Consider the following 18209-nt stretch of genomic DNA (forward strand, 5'->3'; position numbering starts at 1 on the left):
CTCCCCTTAATACGGAGAGCCACCCCCAGCTGCGACTGTGACTACATTTGGAGCGACTCACCGCGGGGAAGGATCAGTGGGGAGGGACCGCCGGCCGGCTGGAACAAGGCTTACGGCGCGCATTCAGTGTAAGTAAACGTTTCTTTTCAATTAGCACGAAGTAAAGTTTTATATCTAACTTTTTTTTGAGGACGCATTAAGAGTCCAGAACCAAGCAGCAGTTCGGAATGAACTTTGCAATTTTACCCTCAAGACAGTCGAGAGAAATGACCCACCTGTTGGTTTGACCTGCGGAAGTGTTCGACATTTTTATCTTGAGTAGCAAACAATGCGAAGCTGATGTTTACTAGCCTGCAACACAATTAAGGGTAAGAGCTTCTCAAAATTATTAGTACAAATAGCATATTTCACTCCTGTTTTTCTCCAAGTTAATAAAGCTTAATTGAATATTTCATAAGTTTTGTGGTTTTCATACATTATGCAAATGAAATAATTAGGAAGGTATTGGAAATCTCACCATGTTGGAGAGTTAAACCTGAATATTTATCTCTACTTGATGCAGGAAGTTTTAAACATCATCCATAATGCAAAACCATTAATGCACTTAGTGGAGTGGAAGCAGATGGATCGTAAGGTGGAGAGACGGCTCTTCCTGTGTTTATAACAGTAAAGGGCCTATCTGTTAAATGTTAATCTTACCTATGGATAGTGTAATGCGTGTTTGTGGTATACAGGAATTTGTCCTTGAGTTACAGAGATCATTGGGAGCTTTGGTGCAGGAAACCCAGCAGGGTAGGTGTAATTGGTCAGAGGCTTATTCTTGGCCAGCCTTTTAATCTGGTCTGCTGCAGAAACCTTCTGATTCCCCTCTCACTTCAAATCATTTTAGGTTAACTTAGAATTATTATTGAATTATTCTAACAGGGTTGTAATAAAGGATAGTGTTTATTTTATTTTATTTTTTAAAAACTTTTGATAATTAGTTGAATATTTTGCTACTGTCGGTGTTCAGATCCCATTCTCTGCTGCTGGGCGTATTTCCAGCTTGTGTTGAAAGTGCTCCAGGATTAGAAGCCTGTGATCCCTGTTGAGCCTCGGCTGCATTCTCCTCTCTGCAGCTCACGTGACTGTTGCTCTCTGCAATCTCAATTCTTTGTTGTGTTTAGCCAAAGACGACCAAAGAGCACACATAATAACGATTTAAGGGAAAAAAAAAATAGATTTTAAAAATTGATTGAGGTCTTGTGTTAAGCACATGTTTACGTGTTGGCATGTGTTGATCTCTGCATCCACTCCTAAGCTTATGTTCCCAGTAGCATGGAGCCATCTTGATATCTTAACAAGCTTATTCTGCTTTTACTTTCAGATAGAAAACAGTTTATTGTTGTCGATGCACGTACAGTTGAAATCAGACATTTGCATAGAATATTTGTAATTGCGTACAAATAAATTAGTTTTAAACATATCTAAAACCAAAAGCATAATATTTGGATCAAATTGAAGATTTAAAACTGAGCCAAAACTAGACCTGCCTATAAATGGGACGGTCATTACTAGGGCTGTAGTGATGCAATAATCTCACGATGCGATACACGGTATTCTGCTCACGATACGATATATATTGCGATATTCAGCAAACGCTACAATTCAATACACTTTTGCGATTTTCTGAATGATTTTAGAGGGACAGAGTGATTTTGGTGACATTTTGTGACTGTTATAGAGTGGATTGAATTAATTTAACTGAAAACTGATTAAAAGCACCAACTACACAATACCTGGCTCTGGTTGGACATGGACACAGACTTAAAGTCGACAGCTGGACAAAATGAATCAAAGAAGTGGTGAGAAAACATGTTTCTTTTAATTGAAACGGTACAAACTGTGGAAGTGTGAAACTCAAGTGGAAGAAATTAGACTTCTGGGAGTCTCTATGGGCAACAGACTGGAGCGATCTCCTGATTGAACGCACTGTTACAGTTATGGGAAGTCAACTACGGTACTTGTCATGAAAAGATGTTATTTATTATCTTTAAAATTAAACATTTTAAGATTCCCTCATGATATGGTCCAGTGCTTCAGAAAAACATTTAATCAAACTACAATTAGTCCAAAACAGGGCAGCTCGTCTTCCTATCAGGATGCACAAATTACTTCCACATGCTTTGCTAAGCATATGGAGATAACAGCACTTGTATGTAGAAAGCCATAGCAGTAGTAAGCTTCCTTATTTCAGCTAATTTTTAACACCTTCGAACGCCTGCCAGTTGACTTTTTTTTTTTTTTCCTAAATTTAGTAGAAGTGCATTCTCTTATTTCCACTTTGGTCATAAAATCATCCACGATGTATATTAAAGCTTAACGGTTTTTCTTGCTGGGAAAGTTTAAAGCTTTAGATTGTAACATTGGGGCTCCTTTGAAGTAGGAGATCACATGTTTTTGTTCAGATGAGTCGGGTCCGACCACTTGTTGCAGACTCGGTGTTTAGTTAATCTGTATTCTTTTGCTTTTTTGCTGTATTTCAATCCACCAGCCTGTGAGCAGCAGATCAATCGATAAACTTAACATCTTTTAAAGTGGGACTTCTGCTGCCAGAACGTCCATTCAGCCTCACAGCAGATTCATCTGGTGCACAGCGTCTGTGACTCCTACCTCTTTGTTCTTCCTCCATTGTGCTTCCTGCTGTAGGAATGCTGACATCTACAGTTTAGTAAAGCACACAGACACACACACATACACACATGGAAACACACATTTATTTTTCTGCATACAGTGCTGTGCAAAAGTCTTGATCCACATCTCATTTGTTTACGTTACGAGAGACTTTCATGCTATCCCAACTGGTAACGATCAATAGATCTCCACACTTTTTGGGGATTTTGCAAAGTTTTTCCTTAAGTTTTATCACACTTTGTCAAAATGTTAGTTTTAAATATATTACATCAATGATATTTAAAAATAGATTTCAGGTTCAGGTTTCCCTTGTAGATTAAAGGGACTTTCCTTGCTTGTTTGTGTCCATGTTGCTTGGGAACATATTATTTCATACAGGATGTTGCACGTGTGCTTAACACATTTGAAAGCATATTTAATCAGACAAAGCATTTATTTATTTTAAATAACATCTTGTGTTTAAAGTGGTGATGCAGGTTGCTTAAGTTACTATTAGTTTTGCAGAAAAGATTAGCAAACTTTGCAGACTGTGTGCCATGAGGCTCGCACCCTGAGTGGAGCTGAGGTGTTGAATTTCAGTGCAAGAGGAGATTCTTGACTCGGCAGGCTGGTGCCGATCATCTTACATGGAGGAGAGAAGGAGGAAAAGAGGTGGAACTGGATCAGAAATATTATGCAAAAACTGCAACTCTTGTATGTTGCCATTTAATCATTTTGCACACAAATTTTTAATTGCCTCTTGCAGAGTAGGACTGTTCAAAAACAAACAGAAAATGTGAAGAACTATTGTTCTTCACATTTTCTGTGCAGTAGCTACTCCTGTAGATTTGTTGTAGAGCTGTTCTTCAGTTTGATTGAGAGAATTTTGTAATGAAATTTGTATTTATTTTCTATTTGCATGTGTTCTAAAGTATTGTAAGTAGTTAAAATGACTTCAACAAAATGATTAAAATATTCAAAACAAGACAACATGGAGAAAGCTGAAACATTTGGGAAAGTAAAACTTTGAAAGGTTGCATTTGTGTTTATCCAACTTTATTCTGATACCCCTTAATAAAATCCAGTATGTTTCTTGACCCTTTATTTTTGCCACTTTTCTTTTTTTTTTATCTTCCAGGAGAAACATCTCACTTCCAAAGGCACTGATGGTCTCCAAAACTTGATAACCGATGAGCAAAGCAAAAAAAAGTCTTCAGGTCGGATGGAATCTGAATGCTGCAAAAATTCACGCTCAAGCTGAAAAGCAGAAGGCAAATTTCCCGTCTACTTTTCCTTCCCCCATGCTCTGCAGTCATTTGAGAAACAGATAAACACCAGAATCAATCAGAGGGACATGGATGCATCAGAGAAGCTGGTTCTGGAGCCCAGAGCAGAGCGGATCGCCCGCTACAAGGCCGAGAGGAGGCGAGAGCTGGCCGAACGCTACGGAGACTTGGAGGAGCTTCCATCCAAGTGGGTGAGACGGGATGGAAAGGAGCTGAGCAACCCAGCGACCTCAGCACGTGGCGGGGACTTAGACTCAGACGGCCTCGGTGAAAGAGTGAACGGCAGAACCCGAGACGTTACAAATGGAGTCAAGGCCGACGGTCCTGCAGAGCCGAACTACCTGAGAAGGTGAGTCCCGTCTGGAAGACAGATGATTATTTCTAAAATTCATGGTTCTTATTCATATATAAAGTTTTACTATGAACACTTGAGATAGGGTTTGTCTCAATGTTTTTTTACTCCAAGTTTTCTCTGGGTCCAATTTTTGTCATTCATGTAGTTCACAAATTTTCTTTATGCTCTGAAGATCTTGTCATCTAGTTGGGCTAGAAATCCCTGGTCGATTTTAAAAGGTGCATTGTAATTATTAACCACAGCTATGATAGGATTTTTCATGGAAATTAAGATTTGTTACATTACTGAAAATGTCATTTTTGTATATTATTGTCTTAAAAGGGACGTATTATGCAAAACTTACATTCTACACAGTTTTGTGTTTCCATTTGGGTTTCTACTGCAAGTGTGAGCACTTAAAAAAAAAAAAGAACACCCAACTAGTTTTTGGCTGTAAGTTTGGGTTTTTTGTCGTCTGGAGAATTAGTTGTTTGAAAAACCTCCAAAAAGTAACGTCACAAATCAGCAGGAACTGCCCCGGAAGCCCAACCCGTTACCTAGCAACCCAAGCTAAGCTCCAGCACTTTTGGTCAGCTGGCTTTACCACTGTATAGGCAGTACAATGGCTGCTGGAAAAGACAAGTGTTTTGTTGTTGACTTACCATCCAGAAACAACTTGCTGCATTCTTGGATGTGCAGGAGACTCCACTTCTGCTTTTCAAAAGGATACGGTTGTAAAATTGCGCATCTGTTTGCAGCCAATTTCACGTGCGAATGTAAACATTGAGTTGGCGGTTGTGGCCAGCAGCAGCGTGTTTGGATTTAAAGTGACAAGAAACCCTCAAACTGCTGTTTCTGAAAGGAATGGAAGCATTAGAGGTCTCCGTTGGACATATTTTAAGGCGGTAGTGTCATTTAATTTCTATCCCAATCAAATAAAACTTGTTTCTCTCACACTAGCAACAATCAGAACAGTCTTGGTGGATTTGAGCTTTAAAGGAACTTAAAGAATTGCTGCAGCAGTGTATCATAGGAGACAAATCATTTGTAAATATTTAAACATTTATTATTATGTCATCAAGCTGCATGAGTTCTGTTTTGGTTTCGATAAGTTGATTTACGGCAACATTGTGTTTTTTAAAGGTATTTATGCCCATTAATGTTTCAGCATTTTGCCACTTGTCTATTGACTTTGACTAGACCATTGTAACTTTTGTGTCCTTAGACTTTTAACTTGGTGTTTGGTGTGTTAAACAAAATGTCAGTTTTGGCCTCATCTTCTTCCACATGTTGGCTAATATGTCGACAGATTCCTCCACCTCAATTGTTAATTTCTGCAAAAACCTTTTTAAAAAAAACCGCTCACTCTCTTCTTTGCTGACTTCCTCAGTTGCTTTTGTTGCTAATTAAAACTGACAGCTCCAAATCAGCAGGGGTTTTATAACCACTCTGATTTTTCTCTTGCTGCCTCTGTCCTGCCTTGACTCCTCATGTGATTTGAGAGGCTCTTCGTTTATACTTGAAGTTGCATCTTTCTCTGGAACACTTCAGCCCCTGATGGAAAACTGCAACTCTGAATTGTATTGCGTTTGCTGCATTTTCACTCACTTTAGCCAGAATTGCCAAGATTCTGCCAACGTCCCAAGTGAGGACGGGCTCCTTGTCCATCCAGGACCCGATACCCCGCAGCTCCACACTCTGGTGTCGGTGGGCCAGTTGAGGAGTTCCCTCCTCCAGCAGACAGAGGGCGGCGCAGGCCAGGAGAAACTGTAGGGTTGCCTTCATGTGCGTGATCCAAACCGTGTGACCTTCGTACGAGTGTTTACCGCCATCTTTGCTTTTCTTTTTCTGTTTTTTCTCTGTTTATGGAAACCAGTGGCCCCGATCCTGGCCAAATCACATCCTCTCTGGACCTGGCGGCTGGTTCTGAGGGAGGCCGGCGACGGGGCAGGCGCTACCTTCAGGGGTCAGCAGGGGGTCGCATAACCAGCGAGCGCTTCAGGACACAGCCAATCACAGCCAACGAGATGGAGGAGAGCACCGGGTAGGAGTTGTTTCTCATATTTAGTAGCAACTCTGGTAAAGTAAACCTTTAGATAAGTGAATCTTTTCCAAAAGCTCAATTTTATACTTTTAGAATTTAATTTGAGTTCAATCATGCAAGTGGGAAAAATGGAAATCTTACTATTAATACTCAAAATTCCTCTTTAACATTTTATAAAGTTAAAGCAAAATGGAGATCTTTAAGCTTTCATCTTTTTCCAGTCAAAATGTTCTTGTATTTTTTTTTTAAATGCATGCATTCTAGTGAGGTTGCAGTACTTATCCACAACCGTGTTGGCATATTGCATATTGCCATTCATTGGTTTTCTGGAGTGTTTTGGTTCAGATCATGGTTCCAGTTTTAACTAGGTCTGGACAATATAACTGAAAAACATATCACAGGTTTCATATCAGTCAATAATGATAATTATTGATCTGTTTCTTCTTTTAAATATCTGAAATATTACCAAATTGGTGACGTGACCTTTGCTGTTGTATCAAACTGTTCTTCTCATTTCCTCCCTTCCCACCTCACCGTTGTGTTTTATTCAGTTAGCATGAAACTGCTGCTCTGTAAGTTACTCAACAGGTTGTTGCTAGGCAACTAAAGACTGAGCGAGTTAGTTGAGGCCACCAAACCATCCTTGCTTTGCTAGTTGTGAGAGGTTGAGCAGCCAAAGCTTTTCCTTTGCCTACATCTCCCAGAATCCTGTGCGGTTCTACGTTAAAGTTCAGCAAAATTATTGAAAATTCTATTTTACATATATTCTATTAATTATTTATCGGAGTATGTATTGCTGTTGATTTATTGCCCAGCCCTGAGTTAAAGCTCTTCCAGCAGATATCAAGCTGTTGAGACAGAAAAGGTGTTTTTCCCAACACGTCTTTTAAACTGTCAGTTGTTATTGACGGAGTGGTTGCTATGGAGACGCGGCCACTCCAAGGAGCTGCACTTTGTTACTCTGCTGCTCTCCTGCTGTGTTGTTAGCTTTGGAGGTCTTTCTTTTTCTTTTTAGTCATTAATACTCAAACTGTAAAGATGTGCGACTTCAGGTGAGAAATTGTTTATTTGTAGCCAGCTGTACATGTTGTCTCTCCCATTTTGAAGAGTTGCTAAGAGAAAGAACCTCAGTGGTGTATAATATTTATACACTAACAGGAAGTCAGTGAGACTTTAATCAGCAGCTGTTTCTTATTAACTTGATGTTTTCCCAGACACTATATTCAAATGTACTGAAATTAAATTCAGTTTTAATTTATTTAATTACTTTCAGATGGGTGCTAACAAATAGGGAGGTTATAATCTTACTGTAAATGACTTTATTTTAAGCTATAAATTAACTGCTATTATTGAGATGTCACCCAATACTCAACTGTAACTATTAAGAAAACTTTGAGACGTTTTTCTTAGCTGAAAACATTTTTATTTGGTATTTCAATTTAAAAAGTAACCCTCCAGCTGAGGCTTTAGACAGAAACCTTTGGGTGGTTTGCATGAGTCTGTCCTTCATTCTGAGATCAACGGTGGCGTTTTATCAAGAATGCAAATGTTTCGCATTATCTTGATTCTCCAAATCTGCAAACAGAAGCACAAGGACATCCGCAGTACATTTAAAGCTGGATCTGTGTGAGAACACTCTGAGCTCTTCATATTTATATTTAACACCATGGTCTCCTCTTCCAGGCTCTTGGATGCAGATGAAAATGACAAGAAAGGTAAAACTTTTATCTTAGTACAAAGAAGGTTTAGTGACAGCAAAAATATTTTTTTCTTTGCATGCTCTGCAGGAAGCATGTTTTGTATTTGTTCATCCATCTTGCCCAGTTGTCTCTATAAATTCTTGTAACTGCCCGGGAAATAAACCAGGTTATATTTGGAGGCCCACTTTGTTTAATATGGTGAGAGATGATAGGTTTACGAGTGAGGAACAAAGTCACCTCTCCTCTTATTTGACCTCAACAGAAAAAGATTATAAGTCAACACAAGGTGGTTTTAATGGTTTGTACAACAGTAGGTGCCTCTTATTGCACTTACAGTTTACAGACACAATTATTTCTCACTGTATTTTGTCTAAACATGTATGAAAATAATGTTTTGTGACAAAACTATTCTAAGAATTTTATTTTTAAAGAAGTAAGGGGTAAATTATTGGTTGTTTGCTAAAGCTTTGAACAAATAAAAACCTAAAAATAAATTGGGTGTACATTTCTATTCAGTCTCAACCACCTTCATTTTTTGGAGCATGTCTCTTCTAACTTTGACATCTTGAAACTGAAATCTTTACAGAATAACTCGAGTTCAATCAGACTGGATGAAGATAATCTGCAAACTTCAGTTTTTGCCACTCTTTGATAGATCATCTAAAACATAGATAAGGTTTATCTAAATGTTGTTAATGGAACTTTAGTGCTAAGTTCAGGGTTGAGTCGGCTTCAAATGTTATTATTCGAAAGAATTATTGTATTAAATATTTCAACCATTTAAGAAATGAGAACTTATCTTAAAAAAGGTTATTTTAATACTGAAGAAACTGAGGTTGAAATACCTTCAGATGAAACATAAATAACCACAAAGTGGTAAAATGTTAGTAATTACACACATTTATCTCAAGAAGAATAACAATTAGTGGATCCATATTTGTTAATATTTAGTAATAATTTAAGTGTGTTGATTTGCAACATTTACATCTTTTCTTGTTTCTTCTTCCAGCGGATGTGAAAACAGACGACAGAGCCAAAATGAGCGTGGCTGCCAAGATGTCTCTGTTTAAAGTAAGTCTGTGCTCTGAAACAAGAACTTCATTGCAAATCTTGACCTGTTTATTTCCTCAAATAAGCTGCTAAAATGTGTCAAATACAGCAGAAATTAAATTTTTGTTCTGAACAATTTGAGACACATGGTTAAAGTATCACTGAACATGCAGAACATCCAGGTGGAAACGTGGACCAGGCTTGATGTTCCCGTTGCACTCAGAAGCTGAAACGTTACGGTTTTATTCCCAATGACTCAGGTGAAAATGTGCCAGACACTGTAGTGCCATTAACAGCCAGCAGCTGTGGTAAAATTAGCCTGCTGCGCTGCAGAGACGGGCAGTGAGGAAACTGAAGCCTGCAGGTCTCCGGTTACACCGTGACCTGTTGGAAGTAAGCTGCCAAGATGCTTTATCCACTAGTTACAGTGCTGCTTCGCCTGCCTTCTTTCATCAATACAGGAGAGTGAGGTGCTTTGAGTCATCTCTCAGTAATTTAAATGTACAAACTAGCTGTGACCCTCTCACTAATGCCCCTTTGAATGATTATACAAAAGTTTTCCATGTTTGGAATCACATATCAAAGAACGAATGAAGAATGCAAATTACAGTTTATAGCCTTCCTGCTAAATCCTTACATTTGGATCCACCTTTGCGGAAAGTTTCGGATAATTTGATACCTTGATGAGTTGATATTAATACATTTTTTGCGTCTTTAGGAACTGGAGAAGTCAGCTGCCTCCGACTCCTCAGGTCTGTTGAAGCCTCGCTCAGCCAGCAGCTTACATGAGCGGAGGACCCGACGTAACAAAGACCTCCGCTTTCTCACTCAGCCAATCACCTGCGAGGAAGTGGTTTCAATGAGGTGGGTAAAAATGAGCAAGATATAGGAGCTTGTTTTAAGTCAACAATTCCTTAATATTGATTCAATTGGCAGATTATTTCCCTTTTAACAAGACATTCTCAGTGAAAATAATCTGCCAGTGGAGCTAGTACTTTTTAAAAATCAGTATTAAGGAATTATTGACTTAAAACAAGCTACTATATCTTGCTGAAAAGTTACTTGTAAGTTAGTTTTGCTGTATTTAAAGTGTTTAAGATATTTGCACAGTAAACTAGACCAAAAATACTTGGTGAAATGTTGTGTTTTTGTAGTGTAGAACATCATGTATAAAATGTGTGTCAGATTTTCCCATTCTAAGAGGTAAAATGTCTTATTTTTCCGGCTACGTGAAAAAACTACAGATGCAATTCCAGCTCATGCAATCAATCAAAGGTTACTTGGATAAAATTAAGCTGCAGATCGTTTTAGCTCTACAGTTGAATCACCAGCTGCTGAATGGAGTGTGGTGGACTCACTAAAAATAAACAACACTGTATGCGATAAAGGCAGTGGAGGAACATGGTGTGCTCACCAATGTGTTCTCAGTATTTTATAGGTCATGAAAAAGAATAAATGTTCTGATGGTGCAGTTCTGCATGGTTGTAGCTTATTTTGTCGCATTATGCAGTGCTCCTCCTGCAGCAGTGGTCCCGTCTGGACAGTCTGAGTCAGTGGAGGTCGGAGATGAGAGCTGCAGGATGAGCATGAGGGAGAAGCTGGCCCTGTTCAACAGGCTGTCCGGACCTGGAAAGAACGGTTCCGGTCCCGCCGACGGACCACCAGAGAGGCGGAAACAGAAAGGAGCCCGGTACCGCACCCAGCCCATCACCGTGGACGAAGTCAGTCTGGTGAGGAGAAAATGAGTCAAAGTTTAGTTTTAATCCTGAATTAATGGGTTTCAACATTTACTTTCCGTTTGGGATCAATTAAATAGTTTTGAATTTGAATTTTGTAATTGAAAGTTTAACTCAGAAAAACCTCAATGATCTCTGTTACTTTTGAGTCAAGGTGGATCTCTTTTACTTGATATACATATAAAACCTTTTGGGCTTATTTTAAATATAATGGACACAGACAAAAAACAAAGGGAGAAAAGTGTGGAAAATGTTTAAAAGGAAAGAGTAAGTCTGCCTCTACACATCCAGAAAGAGAAAAAACAAAACCAGGAAAACCACAACACCAAACAACTTATGCAGATATTATAACACATTCGTATTTAGTGACAACCTATTGAGTGTGTACCTGAAAACACCTGTGTGTGTATTTATATCTGTTTTCTGTCCCGTTTGTCTTCAGCTTCAGAAAGGCCCCATTCAGTTTCCCGCCTTCAGTTTGTACCCAAATCTGAATGACAGACAGCAGGCCTCGTCTGTTAACCTGAAACCCAGCGAGGTGCCCCTCACACAACCAAAGTCCGAACTTTTAGAACCAGAACCAACGCAACGGGGCTTGCAGGATCACAACTCTGAGCCGTGCTTGAAGGGGATCCTGAAGAAGAGCCGCCCCGACGACTCTGAGGGGAGCGGGACCGACGGGCCGGAGCTGCCGCCGCTCAACCAGCAGAATGGTGAAGACTGCACAGATCTGGAGATGTTTGGGAGGACAGAAGGACCCGAGAAGCCGGAGCCACACAGAGACACATCAGTCAGAGTAGCTCCATGGAGGCAGAGAGCTCGAGACAGGAGGGAGACCCCGACACAACTCCCATCTGATCTGGATTCACAGATCACTTCCTCTGTGGGAAACAGCTCTGATGCTGGGTCTGTAGCATGAGCTCTCACTCCGTCATGGTTCTGAAAACATAGAGAACAACTTTTTTAATATTTGTTATTTTATTCTGTGTGATTTGTCCAGAACACAAGGTGAAGAGCAGAGTGTTGGGAGGCTTGAGGAAGAAGACAAACCCAAACAAAAAGCTTTCGTTTCCGTCGGAAATTGTTCACCGAATCCACAAGAAACAGCAGAATCACTGAGAGGAAAAGTAAGGAACAGACGTGCATTTATATCCCTGCAAACAATTAAAACTAATAAGTAATAACAAATAAATTAAAGACTTTTATTTATTTTCATTTCTAATCATTTACTGAAGGCACATTGAAAAGTATAGTGTTTGTTAAAAAAATATGTAGATTGAGGCACTTTATAAATACAGCATCCTACAAATGATTAATTGTTTCTCTCTCTTGTTACAGCCACTAACTTTGGTGTATTTTATAAAGATTTTGTATTTCTGAGCAGCTTCCCTGCCTGCTATACTTTTCTGATTTTATTTTTCTTTAATTAAAAGTTATTAATTGCCTTCCAGTTTACAACTTCAAACCCATTTTTGTTGGTCATTCACAAAAATAGTGTTTTTTCTTCTTCCAGCGGATGTGAAAACTTACAGAGAGTTTCCCTCTCTGTAAGTGTTTGCAAAAAAAAAAAAAAAAACACAAGAAAAAAAGATGTAGTGTTATGGATATTTCTCAAAACACCATTATTTACCACATATAAAGCATTTAAGCTTAATGTACAACATGCATCTCTGGAAAAAATCAAGATACCACTTAAAATGATGAGTTTCTCTGATTTTAATCTCTATGGATATGTTTGAGTAAAATGAACATTGTTCTTTTATTCTATGAACATGTCTCCAAAGTTCCAAGGAGAAATTTAGTGTTTATTTGCAGAAAATGAGAAACGGTCAAAATCATGAAAAGATGCAGAGCTTTCAGACGTCAAATAATGCAAACAAAAAACAAGTTCATGTCCATTTAGAAACGGCAACACTAATGTTTTAACTCAGGAAGAGTTCAGAGGTCAGTATTTGGTGGAATAACCATGAGGGGTTCAGTCAGAGGTCTCTTAATTTTTTCCAGAGCCGCATGTTGCTTTCATTTCATTTGCATATTGTACTTGCTGTGTTAGAGGTTAGAGGGTTCGCTCGTTCAGCTGGCTTTAGATTTTGAGACTAGACCTGCGGTTTGATTGGACCTTTGGCCGTGTCACTGAAACACAATCTAGCATCTCTCAGCACAAGCACTCTGCATTTAGTATGTGCTTAATGTTTTGAGATCAGACTCATGTTACTGGGAAACGTATTCAGACCAGTTATGTGGTTTATAACAGTTGGTGGGAATGTGGAATGCAAACAGACATTTAATTATTTGGTAGTTAAATTTTACCCTCTTTATGACCTAAAGATCTCCTCTGCAGCAACACACCCATGTTACATGTAAATCTATTTATTGTGTTTGATTTCATTCCTCTTTTATTTTTATGATAATTTTTTACATAATTTTCCTCTCTTTTGTTTTTGTTTTGTAGGAGAAATCAGAAAGCCCTGTTCTTGAGACGCCTCAGTGCTGGGTAAAGCGAATCAAAGTCCCGTATCCTCATAAAATATAGTTTGAACCAAACATCTTTAGCCTTCTGCTGTTTCTTCTCTCCCAGGATCCTGTCTTTGCGTCTGTCTTTGCTATCAATACACCCCAATATATCATGTGTTTTAATCAGGTAACTGTGTGGCCTGCTGTATGGGACGTTAACTGCTGCATGTCATGATTTGGAGTGTTCAGGATGCAGTGATAAGTTTTTGAAAGCACATTCAGAGAAATGTGATTTCTGCAGTTAAAATGTGACATTTCACTCACTCTAACAGCCAAACTTTTACTCCATTTTTTGCACATTTTGCATGGTCCGTCTGCTCCTTTTCTGCACAGGATGCAACGTCCAACAAAACAAGCAACTTCTTTTTCGTGTTCTCTCGATTTCTTTGATTCAGTAAGAAACAGTAAATGATTCAAAAAAAAAAAAAAAAAACTTAAAAGAGGAAGAGAGAAAAAGAACAGAAAATTTTCCCACCTCTGTAAAAAAAACTTCCTCTGTATTGCTGTTTTAGGAGAAGATGTTTCTTTGCGTGAAATTTGAGAATTAGTGGTTTGCTCACTTTTATTGCATGAGTTTGCCTCTTTGTCACCTAAGGTGCTATTTATTCATCCAGAATTGTGCCTCTTTAAGGGATTTGTTTAAGATCTTATTTCATCTCCATCGTTTCAGCTTTGCAGCTGGTTTGTAGTACTGCAAATACACTTTTTATGAACAGACTTACTTCGGTTTCAACACTGAAAACGAAAGCTTCCCTCTCTGTAAATACTACACCCTTCTTTTATTTTAAATGTTCGTTGAATAACTTTAAGACGATTGACCACAAATGTCTCTGGATGTCCATGTAATCATCTGTTTATTGTGTTTTCTTTTCTCTTCATCCTCAGACCGACATGTGCTTTGAGGCCCAGGAAGTCTCCTCTCCCACAAAGAGCCTGATCCAACCGCAGTGGAGACAGAAGGTGTTATATGCTGTATGTAACTTTTTCTATTTTCTGAATTTCTGTCTCTTCACATATGTGTTTATGTTTCTACGTAGAGTAAAGAAGCTGAGCCTGAGCTTCAGATGGAAGAAGCTGAAGAGAGGAAAACCGAGCAGCAGAGCAACAAGCAGGAAGCTGAGATGAACATCGAGAGAAGTGAGTTTTATTCCTCTGGATTTGATCTGGGTTGGTCTCTTTAATTTAACATTCCCGTGTTTGGAAACTTTGCGTCCAGGATCTCCTGCTGAAACGGACAGTTGTGAGATTTCCAACAGGAACATGGACCCCAGTGATGCTTCAAAAGGTCGGCGCTGCATCAGCTCTTCAAACACAGAGTTTTTAACTGAATGCTGAATTCTTTCCTTCACTCGTCTCTCTTTGTCTGCTGCTTCTCCAGAGACCGTCCTGCACATCGACCCTCCTCATGAAGAGACGCCTGCTGATGGTTTGAAGATATCGGACGGAGGTTTCTGCGGCAGCCTGCCGCCTCCTCCAGCTGGGGGCCCCACACCATGCGGCGATGTTGCTGCTACGGAGACGGATCAGGACCTCACTATCCTCTGCCAAAGCAGCACGCCCATGTGAGTTTTGGCGATTGCTCTACATTATGGTTTAAGTAGAAGAAAGGCGGGATTTATTTTTACCTGCTTCATTTTATTTTATATTCTGAAAAGTATAAAGAAGTTTGGGTGAGATCATTGGGTGTATTACGGATATGCTAACAAGTAATTAAATGCTTTTCATGTATTTTAATGAAATACCTTTAACAAGGCTAGATGAAAAGAAAATCTTGCCAATTTGTGCCAGTAAGATCCCTACTTTTTTTTTTTTTTAGATTTTTTCGTCAAACCTCTAATTTACTCTAGTTATCCAGCATTATTCACAGCAAAAAACACAAAACCTTCCCAAGTATTTGTCATATAGTTTCTAGTGCATAAGCTTATTTTATTCCTTAATATTGATAAAATTACTAATTTAACTGGGAGATTATTTCACTTGTCTCTTTGGGAAAATGTCACGTTATAAGTGAAATAATCTGCCAGTTTTTTGATCAATATTAAGAAATTATTTACTTAAAACCAACTTCTATGTCTTGCTGAAAGTTACTTGTAAGTTAGTTTTGTTTTATTTCAAGTCTACAGTAATATTTACGCATGAAACTGGACCAAAAATTCTTGGTAAGATTTTGTGTTTTTGCAGCTTTGAGACTGGATTTGACTATTGGATCACAATTTAATGGTTAAAAAATTATTTGTAAATAATTGTGGGGACATTTGTGATCAGCTATTTATTTTATTTATGTTTATTATTTTTTTTATCAACTAGTGGTTTGGATGTTTTCCAGCCTACAAAATATTAAAGCTTTATGGGAGATTAAAACTATACCACAAATAGTCTTGTGGTTTTTTTTTTCAACTGTTATAATCTAAAGCTAAATTGTGATGTAAATTAAACTAAACACAGCATTTGCCTCTGAAAAGTGAAGAATTGGATACAAGCATGAAACACGAAGGAGTAAAACTAGTAAAATTATATTATTGATCCCTATGCACTGAACAATTTCCCTTTAATGAAGTCTGTATTAAAGATTTTGCAAATCTGTTTTTGCTGTGAGAGCGACATCTGCTGGTTACTTCTAGACATGTTCAGACAAATCAAGATAACTGGAGAACAACCAGTGTCACTTATTTAAGCAAAACTAACTGGTTATTTGGGTGAAAACTCTGAGGTTTTATTGTTGGTTGTATTTGTGTGCAGACTCAGCTCAGCGGTCACAGAGCACAGACGGGCGGTACGTCCGTCCCGTCGGACTCAGGGCTCCAGAAACCCGCTGAGGGCTCTGGCGGCCAGAGAGGACATCAGGCAGGACTACATGGGGGAAAGGGACAACAGTGCTGCAGAGGAGAGGGGCCAAGCAGAAAAAAGTGAGTTAATTTTCTTATTTATTGTCGTTTATTTCACTCAGCTGCTTCATGTCGTTTAATCCCGTCTGTCCACAGATTGTAAAAACTCTTCCTCACCAGATTCACATCCTGTCACATCCTCAGAGAGGGAGATGAGCAAGTCTTTCCCTCCGTTCAGCAACCTGATGCTTATTCACATCAAAGGTAATTATTTTAAATGTTTTAGTGATTTGTTTGCTTATTTTGCCGTCCATTTAACCGTCCTCGCTGGGCTTTGGCAGGGAAGCGGCAGGTCCAGGTACGTGTGGTCGAACCCTCGGTCCGATCGCTGAACAGCGGAGACTGCTTCCTGCTCGTCGATCCCGATCATTGCATCCTGTGGAGCGGAGAGTTTGCCAACAAGGAGGAGAGAGCCAAGGTACCCAGAGGACAAATTTGGAGCTGAAACAATCAGATTAATTGATTATTGAATCAACTAATTTAGTAATTGATTCATCATTAACTGGACTCTAAACAGAGCCAGTTGCTGAAAGAGCAACATAATCAGAGCAGTAAATAAACCAGAAATGTAAAAAAATATATGTACATTTTGCAAGTATTTTAGTTTTAGCTTCATTCAGTTCAAGTTCTGTGAAAAAATTAAATAAAATCTTCTATCAGGCACCTTTTGAGTCCAATTATTGATCAGTTACTGGTAGATGACAAATCAACAGATCAGTTTTACTTTGTATTGATGTTAGTCAAGCAGAAAGAGCAGAGGTTTTCACATGTTGATGTTTTTAGCTGCAGAAGCATCCTTTGCTCCTTTCACTAAAAGAATGTGTTTTAGGCAAAACATTTTTTTTAAATAATCAACTTATTTGATTATTTAATGTCTTTGTAGGCAGTTTGAGCGTCAAAAATAACATTTAAGTCAATTATTTCAGGTTATACTTTATTTAAAAAGTGATGGAATAACAGAAAACAACAATTATGATGAAATAGTAACTATTAAAACCATTTTGGGATTTTTTTTTTGTTTTCTTTCTCTTCTTCCCTCCAACTGTCTGAGGCCCCCACAGCGCCCCCTAGCAGCCTCCACTTTGAAAACCACTGGGTTAAACTATCATACTTTAAATTAGCCTCTAATTCATTTTATGGGGAAATTCAACAGAAATATAAACCATCCAAATTCTGAGACTATCTGCTATTATCTACTGGTACGTTTGCTCCTTGAAACTGTTCACGGCGTCTGAAGCGTTCAGTTTGTCGTCTGTGATCTAGGACTCTCAGGAAGTCCAGTTAGTGTTTTCTTTTCTTATTATTTTTGCAAGGCCTTCTCTGTTTTCTAGTGCAACTGCAAACTGTTTTTGTTTTCAGGCTCTTGAGCTGGCCGCCTTCATCCAGAGCCAAAGGGAGCTCGGCTGTCTCGCCTCCCAGGTTGTCCACCTGCAGGAAGGGCTGAACTCTGACGGCCCTGAAGCTGCAGACTTCTGGAGTCTTCTTGGAGGAAGAAAACAGTACAGAGGTTAGATTAGAATCTTACAGGTAGTTTTTAGCAGAAAACAAAAGCCACATATGTGGTGATTTGGTTATATTATGCAGGTATTTGCTCGTTCTCTCCCATAGGTGCTGGTGCTCCAGAGGAGGATGAGCTGTTTGAACAAGGCGTAGTGGAGTCCAACTGTGTGTACAGCCTAATGGAGGACAGACTGGTGCCTCATGAACAGGCCTGGGCCTCCATCCCCAGCACCGCCCTGCTGGACTCCTCTGAGGTCAGCGCCTCAGTAAACATCCATTGTCTATACTTTCATTTACATTTACTTGAGTTGCTTCTTGGGGGGGAAAAAAAACTTTTAGTGGTATTTTTACTGCACTGTACATTATACTTTTACTTGAGTAATATTATTATGAACCGTTGTGACTGGATACTCTATTCAGTGCAGAAAGAAGGAACATATTTTGATAAAAACATATGTGAAACACAGACACAAACATAAAGTTTATGTTAAAACGTACCAGTTTAATT

General features: G+C 38.9%; 1 protein-coding gene across 8 annotated transcripts in view; it reads left to right on the forward strand.

Moving 5' to 3' along the window:
• The window catches only part of svilc (supervillin c), a 24968-nt gene continuing 6759 nt past the window's right edge, over positions 1 to 18209 (forward strand). For 2 of the 8 annotated variants that reach the window (XM_008416941.3, XM_008416944.3), the window contains exons 1-22: positions 2 to 128; positions 3791 to 3869; positions 3965 to 4287; positions 5886 to 6041; positions 6149 to 6316; positions 8000 to 8031; positions 9026 to 9087; positions 9785 to 9930; positions 10577 to 10796; positions 11245 to 11708; positions 11803 to 11929; positions 13255 to 13296; positions 13381 to 13443; positions 14202 to 14276; positions 14354 to 14453; positions 14533 to 14601; positions 14695 to 14878; positions 16056 to 16222; positions 16298 to 16405; positions 16483 to 16619; positions 17561 to 17708; positions 17810 to 17955. In XM_008416941.3, coding sequence (XP_008415163.2) covers positions 3843 to 3869; positions 3965 to 4287; positions 5886 to 6041; positions 6149 to 6316; positions 8000 to 8031; positions 9026 to 9087; positions 9785 to 9930; positions 10577 to 10796; positions 11245 to 11708; positions 11803 to 11929; positions 13255 to 13296; positions 13381 to 13443; positions 14202 to 14276; positions 14354 to 14453; positions 14533 to 14601; positions 14695 to 14878; positions 16056 to 16222; positions 16298 to 16405; positions 16483 to 16619; positions 17561 to 17708; positions 17810 to 17955 — 2964 coding nt within the window. In that variant the 5' untranslated portion in view covers positions 2 to 128; positions 3791 to 3842. Of the gene's footprint in view, positions 129 to 195; positions 369 to 2687; positions 2706 to 3790; positions 3870 to 3964; positions 4288 to 5885; positions 6042 to 6148; positions 6317 to 7250; positions 7369 to 7999; positions 8032 to 9025; positions 9088 to 9784; positions 9931 to 10576; positions 10797 to 11244; positions 11709 to 11802; positions 11930 to 13254; positions 13297 to 13380; positions 13444 to 14201; positions 14277 to 14353; positions 14454 to 14532; positions 14602 to 14694; positions 14879 to 16055; positions 16223 to 16297; positions 16406 to 16482; positions 16620 to 17560; positions 17709 to 17809; positions 17956 to 18209 lie in introns of those variants that run through there. The other 6 variants (XM_017306443.2, XM_008416942.3, XM_081610218.1 and 3 more) reach the window with 6 other exon arrangements.

The sequence above is a fragment of the Poecilia reticulata genome, chromosome 8 (genome assembly GCF_904066995.2).
Source record: "Poecilia reticulata chromosome 8, P_reticulata-male-v2, whole genome shotgun sequence".
Taxonomy (NCBI): domain Eukaryota; kingdom Metazoa; phylum Chordata; class Actinopteri; order Cyprinodontiformes; family Poeciliidae; genus Poecilia; species Poecilia reticulata.